The sequence below is a fragment of the Schistocerca cancellata genome, chromosome 1 (genome assembly GCF_023864275.1).
Source record: "Schistocerca cancellata isolate TAMUIC-IGC-003103 chromosome 1, iqSchCanc2.1, whole genome shotgun sequence".
Lineage (NCBI taxonomy): Eukaryota > Metazoa > Arthropoda > Insecta > Orthoptera > Acrididae > Schistocerca > Schistocerca cancellata.
Window position 1 is genome coordinate 1,163,628,119 of NC_064626.1, and position 7,607 is coordinate 1,163,635,725.

The following is a 7,607-nucleotide window of genomic DNA, read 5'->3' on the forward strand; positions in this document are numbered from 1 at the left end:
AAAAAATTAAAAATAAATTCTCGAAAAAGAAACGCCATTTTATGAACTGTTTTTTGTGATGCACTTATTCACTTCTCGTGGAACACTGTTTGGGAAATCCTGCGCTAGGTAGACATGAGGGTACATTCACGTAACACCAGAGCGAGCACGTGAACGCGTCGACCATAGACTGTGCAAAACAGTGAAAAGGTTTCAAGAGAAGAGCGAAGGGATGTTGTGTGTTTCCTGACAGTTGGAGAAGTGTGGGGATGTATGTTCATCATCAAAGAATGCCAGTGTACGAAGAGCACTGCATATCTGTTGCAATAGCTGTGGCCGTCATTGTCCCAGAGACTGGATTTATCATCGGATGATGATCGGTTTGTGGGGCACACAGTCCGAGCCTTACACAGTCCGAGCCTTACACAGTCCGAGCCTTACACAGTCCGAGCCTTACACAGTCCGAGCCTTACACAGTCCGAGCCTTACACAGTCCGAGCCTTACACAGTCCGAGCCTTACACAGTCCGAGCCTTACACAGTCCGAGCCTTACACAGTCCGAGCCTTACACAGTCCGAGCCTTACACAGTCCGAGCCTTACACAGTCCGAGCCTTACACAGTCCGAGCCTTACACAGTCCGAGCCTTACACAGTCCGAGCCTTACACAGTCCGAGCCTTACACAGTCCGAGCCTTACACAGTCCGAGCCTTACACAGTCCGAGCCTTACACAGTCCGAGCCTTACACAGTCCGAGCCTTACACAGTCCGAGCCTTACACAGTCCGAGCCTTACACAGTCCGAGCCTTACACAGTCCGAGCCTTACACAGTCCGAGCCTTACACAGTCCGAGCCTTACACAGTCCGAGCCTTACACAGTCCGAGCCTTACACAGTCCGAGCCTTACACAGTCCGAGCCTTACACAGTCCGAGCCTTACACAGTCCGAGCCTTACACAGTCCGAGCCTTACACAGTCCGAGCCTTACACAGTCCGAGCCTTACACAGTCCGAGCCTTACACAGTCCGAGCCTTACACAGTCCGAGCCTTACACAGTCCGAGCCTTACACAGTCCGAGCCTTACACAGTCCGAGCCTTACACAGTCCGAGCCTTACACAGTCCGAGCCTTACACAGTCCGAGCCTTACACAGTCCGAGCCTTACACAGTCCGAGCCTTACACAGTCCGAGCCTTACACAGTCCGAGCCTTACACAGTCCGAGCCTTACACAGTCCGAGCCTTACACAGTCCGAGCCTTACACAGTCCGAGCCTTACACAGTCCGAGCCTTACACAGTCCGAGCCTTACACAGTCCGAGCCTTACACAGTCCGAGCCTTACACAGTCCGAGCCTTACACAGTCCGAGCCTTACACAGTCCGAGCCTTACACAGTCCGAGCCTTACACAGTCCGAGCCTTACACAGTCCGAGCCTTACACAGTCCGAGCCTTACACAGTCCGAGCCTTACACAGTCCGAGCCTTACACAGTCCGAGCCTTACACAGTCCGAGCCTTACACAGTCCGAGCCTTACACAGTCCGAGCCTTACACAGTCCGAGCCTTACACAGTCCGAGCCTTACACAGTCCGAGCCTTACACAGTCCGAGCCTTACACAGTCCGAGCCTTACACAGTCCGAGCCTTACACAGTCCGAGCCTTACACAGTCCGAGCCTTACACAGTCCGAGCCTTACACAGTCCGAGCCTTACACAGTCCGAGCCTTACACAGTCCGAGCCTTACACAGTCCGAGCCTTACACAGTCCGAGCCTTACACAGTCCGAGCCTTACACAGTCCGAGCCTTACACAGTCCGAGCCTTACACAGTCCGAGCCTTACACAGTCCGAGCCTTACACAGTCCGAGCCTTACACAGTCCGAGCCTTACACAGTCCGAGCCTTACACAGTCCGAGCCTTACACAGTCCGAGCCTTACACAGTCCGAGCCTTACACAGTCCGAGCCTTACACAGTCCGAGCCTTACACAGTCCGAGCCTTACACAGTCCGAGCCTTACACAGTCCGAGCCTTACACAGTCCGAGCCTTACACAGTCCGAGCCTTACACAGTCCGAGCCTTACACAGTCCGAGCCTTACACAGTCCGAGCCTTACACAGTCCGAGCCTTACACAGTCCGAGCCTTACACAGTCCGAGCCTTACACAGTCCGAGCCTTACACAGTCCGAGCCTTACACAGTCCGAGCCTTACACAGTCCGAGCCTTACACAGTCCGAGCCTTACACAGTCCGAGCCTTACACAGTCCGAGCCTTACACAGTCCGAGCCTTACACAGTCCGAGCCTTACACAGTCCGAGCCTTACACAGTCCGAGCCTTACACAGTCCGAGCCTTACACAGTCCGAGCCTTACACAGTCCGAGCCTTACACAGTCCGAGCCTTACACAGTCCGAGCCTTACACAGTCCGAGCCTTACACAGTCCGAGCCTTACACAGTCCGAGCCTTACACAGTCCGAGCCTTACACAGTCCGAGCCTTACACAGTCCGAGCCTTACACAGTCCGAGCCTTACACAGTCCGAGCCTTACACAGTCCGAGCCTTACACAGTCCGAGCCTTACACAGTCCGAGCCTTACACAGTCCGAGCCTTACACAGTCCGAGCCTTACACAGTCCGAGCCTTACACAGTCCGAGCCTTACACAGTCCGAGCCTTACACAGTCCGAGCCTTACACAGTCCGAGCCTTACACAGTCCGAGCCTTACACAGTCCGAGCCTTACACAGTCCGAGCCTTACACAGTCCGAGCCTTACACAGTCCGAGCCTTACACAGTCCGAGCCTTACACAGTCCGAGCCTTACACAGTCCGAGCCTTACACAGTCCGAGCCTTACACAGTCCGAGCCTTACACAGTCCGAGCCTTACACAGTCCGAGCCTTACACAGTCCGAGCCTTACACAGTCCGAGCCTTACACAGTCCGAGCCTTACACAGTCCGAGCCTTACACAGTCCGAGCCTTACACAGTCCGAGCCTTACACAGTCCGAGCCTTACACAGTCCGAGCCTTACACAGTCCGAGCCTTACACAGTCCGAGCCTTACACAGTCCGAGCCTTACACAGTCCGAGCCTTACACAGTCCGAGCCTTACACAGTCCGAGCCTTACACAGTCCGAGCCTTACACAGTCCGAGCCTTACACAGTCCGAGCCTTACACAGTCCGAGCCTTACACAGTCCGAGCCTTACACAGTCCGAGCCTTACACAGTCCGAGCCTTACACAGTCCGAGCCTTACACAGTCCGAGCCTTACACAGTCCGAGCCTTACACAGTCCGAGCCTTACACAGTCCGAGCCAATCTAGCCACTGTCACAAATGATGTTGACAGCACAAACAGCCAGAGAAAATACCCAACCCAGCTGGGAGTCGAACCCGGGACACCAGAGGCAGCAACACTAGCCACTCGACCACGAGCTGCGGACTTGAGTGTCGGAATTGCAATGGACATGAAGTGCTTGTCATACAATTGTGTTATTCTTTGAGGAATTGCCTTCCGCAGTCAGGAAACGCACTGCACCTATTTGCTGTTTTGAAGCTTCCATTTCTCTATTTTCAGCACGACTGAGTGCAGTGGACAGTCGGCGTGCACAGGAGCTAGTTTTGTCGTCATATGGGTGCGTGTCCCTGTCCCTCTAGCAGCGACTTTAGGGCCTCAGCGCTCTTGTAGCGGTCATATCTTTCTTAGACAATGGCTCGACGCTCCCTTCAGCGGTTTTCATTTTACAGACTCCGGTTCACTGCTTCTTTGATGCACATTATACAGCAAACACCATCCATTCAGAAAATATCTGGGTTGCTACTGTTACAGCCTATATCAGAAATGAAGTACAAACATCGAAAAACATAGCTTAGCTCCAAAAGAAGTCACAATGTATATCCTGAAACTGCAAGTTATTCTAGGGCATAATTGATAAAGTAATGTACTCTTTTATAACTCAGAATATACAACATTTCTTTTACAGAATCAAGATAATCAAAGAAATAAACCCAGGTAACTCCCACTTACTAACATATTTTGCGTATCTTTAAGCAACTGCAAGGTTACAGCACAGCCTTCGACACACCCCTGTAGATTCACAATGATCTGCATCGGTTGGCATCGCCAGTAGATGTTTGCCCATAGACACATGCATTTAATGGAAAAGGTGTCACGCAACTGGATAATGAGACATGGGTGGCCCTAGCGAAGATGAGACGTGGGTGCTGTAGCCCAAGCAAGTTAAACTGGGTGTCCACCTAACTACGAAATGAAACTGCGGTCTACATTTGGCGCTGTTTATTACAATATTCTCTTGTGACACACATGAATAAACTGATACTGGATCAGTTCTATCAAAAGCAATGCAAAGAACGAGAAAACAGTTAATCTGGGTCACCATAAGTCTAACACGTGAATACCTTGGCAAAGACAGGTTACAAAGACAGGTTAATTCGGATGGATGTGACAAAGCTGGAACCTATGCATGATTTAACGAAAGTTAACCCCCAAGTGGTTGCACAGTTATTGCCTGTGCCCTCCAAATATTTTGGTTGATTCGACACGAGTCTGCAGATGATTGCAAAAGTGTTAGGTTCTGAAATATGCATAGCCGTAACAGCATCTTTCCAGGAATGAAGTGGCTGCCATGCCCAGCCGCAGACAGCGTCCCATCAGCTGACGTCTCAAAGTCAACTGCTCTCCTTTGCGAACCTAAATGATGTCTTCAATATCGAGATCCCCAATGAAGCGTCATGTCCTGTCTCCCAAGGAGCGTGCAGGAGTCTGTCCTCTACCGAGAGCTGCTATCAGGCCCACTCCGTTCTCTGACCGTATCTAAGCTTGCTTCCTGTTCTCCAAGCCCGACCAATTCTATACTATCACTGGTAACAGATATGCTAATTACTGGCCAACCGTATAGTTGTTAGCAAATCAACGATCTCCTTACCATGCTAAAGTTTTGGAACATAACCAATCTTTACACACCTGAGCTTGGAGCTCTTAAACAATTCAGTGTTTCTCTCCTATCATCCATCCTGTTCGATGTGTTAGGCAATGTGGCTTTCTCCACACAGGCACTTCGCAAAAATTGTCATCTTGGCTTCTCCCACTCAGCACTTTGCTTAGATTTACCAATGAGGAGGCCTCCTACAAACTTTTAAGCCAGGGACCATCCACGTGGGGGGGTGGGGGGGGGGGTGAGTGGGGGGGGGGGGGGTGAGTGGTGGGGGGTGAGTGGGGGGGGGGGGGGGGGGGGTGAGTGGGGGGGTGAGTGGGGGGGGGGTGAGTGGTGGGGGGTGAGTGGGGGGGGGGGGTGAGTGGGGGGGTGAGTGGGGGGGGGGGTGTGAGTGGGGGGGTTAGTGGGGGGGGGGGGGCGGTGAGGGGGGGGGGGGGGGGTGAGTGGGGGGGGGTGAGTGGGGGGGGGTGAGTGGGGGGGGGGTGAGTGGGGGGGGGGGGGGGGTGAGTGGGGGGGTGAGTGGGGGGGTGAGTGGGGGGGGGGTGAGTGGGGGGGGGTGAGTGGGGGGGGGGGGGGGGTGAGTGGGGGGGGGGGGGTGAGTGGCGGGGGGGTGAGTGGGGGGGGGGGTGAGTGGGGGGGGGGGTGAGTGGGGGGGGGGGGGTGAGTGGGGGGGGGGGGGGTGAGTGGGGGGGGGGGGGGTGAGTGGGGGGGGGGGGGGGGGTGAGTGGGGGGGGGGGTGAGTGGGGGGGGGGGGTGAGTGGGGGGGGGTGAGTGGGGGGGGTGGGTGAGTGGGGGGGGTGGGTGAGTGGGGGGGGTGGGTGAGTGGGGGGGGTGGGTGAGTGGGGGGGGTGGGTGAGTGGGGGGGGTGGGTGAGTGGGGGGGTGGGTGAGTGGGGGGGTGGGTGAGTGGGGGGGTGGGTGAGTGGGGGGGTGGGTGAGTGGGGGGGTGGGTGAGTGGGGGGGTGGGTGAGTGGGGGGGTGGGTGAGTGGGGGGGTGAGTGGGGGGGTGAGTGGGGGGGTGAGTGGGGGGGTGAGTGGGGGGGTGAGTGGGGGGGTGAGTGGGGGGGTGAGTGGGGGGGTGAGTGGGGGGGTGAGTGGGGGGGTGAGTGGGGCGGTGAGTGGGGCGGTGAGTGGGGCGGTGAGTGGGGCGGTGAGTGGGGCGGTGAGTGGGGCGGTGAGTGGGGCGGTGAGTGGGGCGGTGAGTGGGGGGGTGAGTGGGGGGGTGAGTGGGGGGGTGAGTGGGGGGGTGAGTGGGGGGGTGAGTGGGGGGGTGAGTGGGGGGGTGAGTGGGGGGGTGAGTGGGGGGGTGAGTGGGGGGGTGAGTGGGGGGGTGAGTGGGGGGGTGAGTGGGGGGGTGAGTGGGGGGGTGAGTGGGGGGGTGAGTGGGGGGGGTGAGTGGGGGGGTGAGTGGGGGGGGGGGGTGAGTGGGGGGGTGAGTGGGGGGGGGGTGAGTGGGGGGGGTGAGTGGGGGGGTGAGTGGGGGGGTGAGTGGGGGGGTGAGTGGTGGGGTGAGTGGGGGGGTGAGTGGTGGGGTGAGTGGTGGGGTGAGTGGTGGGGTGAGTGGTGGGGTGAGTGGGGGGGTGAGTGGGAGCGGCAGCAGTGGTGAAAGACTTAAAATCAATTCCAACTGGTTCACCAACAACTAGAGGTGCGATGTACGGGGATACCCAGTGCACTGCACATCTATTGTTTCCCGACAAACAGTACTGCAAACACTCACTGTGCCACTTGTGATATATCGCAAGGCATATAGATGCTCTACTAGAACCATGGACCTTGCCGTTGGTGGGGAGGCTTGCGTGCCTCAGCGATACAGATTGCCATACCGTAGGTACAACCACCACGGAGGGGTACCTGTTGAGAGACCAGACAAACGTGTGGTTCCTGAAGAGAAGCAGCAACTTTTTCAGTAGTAGCAGGGGATGATTGACTGATCTGGCCTTGTAACAATAACCAAAACGGCCTTGCTGTGCTGGTACTGCGAACTGCTGAAAGCAAGGGAAACTACAGCCATAATTTTTCCCGACGGCATGCAGCTTTACTGTGTGGTTAAATGATGATGGCGTCCTCTTGGGTAAAATATTACGGAGGTAAAATAGTCCCCCATTCGGATCTCCAGGCGGGGACTACTCAGGAGGACGTTGTTATTAGGAGAAATACAGGGTTATAAATCAAAATCAAATAGGGGTAATGCAGGAGCAGGTTTAATAATTAATCAAAACATAGGAGTGCGGGTAAGCTACTACGAACAGCATAGTGAACGCATTATTGTGTCCAAGACAGACACGAAGCCCATGCCTACTACAGTAGTACAAGTTTATATACCAACTAGCTCTGCAGATGAAGTTGATGAAATGTATGATGAAATAAAATAAATTATTCAGATAGTGAAGGGAGACGAAAATTTAATAGTCATCGGTAACGAATTAGAGAGTAGGAAAAGGGAGAGAAGGAAACACAGTAGGTGAATATGGATTGGGGGTAAGAAATGAAAGAGGAAGCCGTGTGGTAGAATTTTGCACAGAGCATAACTTAATCACAGCTAACACTTGGTTCAAGAATCATAAAAGAAGGTTGTATACATGGAAGAATCCTGGAGATACTAGAAGGTATCAGATAGATTATAATATAATGATAAGACAGATTTAGCAACCAGGTTTTCAATTGTAAGACATTTCCAGGGGCAGATG

At 54.6% G+C, this 7,607-nt stretch overlaps 1 protein-coding gene across 1 annotated transcript in view; it reads left to right on the plus strand.

Annotated features, from left to right (window-relative positions):
- The window catches only part of LOC126138414 (uncharacterized), an 85,937-nt gene extending 82,650 nt beyond the window's left edge, over window positions 1-3,287 (plus strand). Inside the window, exon 2 of the mRNA XM_049915220.1 lies at window positions 377-3,287. Coding sequence (XP_049771177.1) covers window positions 377-3,287 — 2,911 coding nt within the window. The remainder of the gene's footprint in view (window positions 1-376) is intronic.
- Window positions 3,288-7,607: the final 4,320 nt, after the last annotated feature.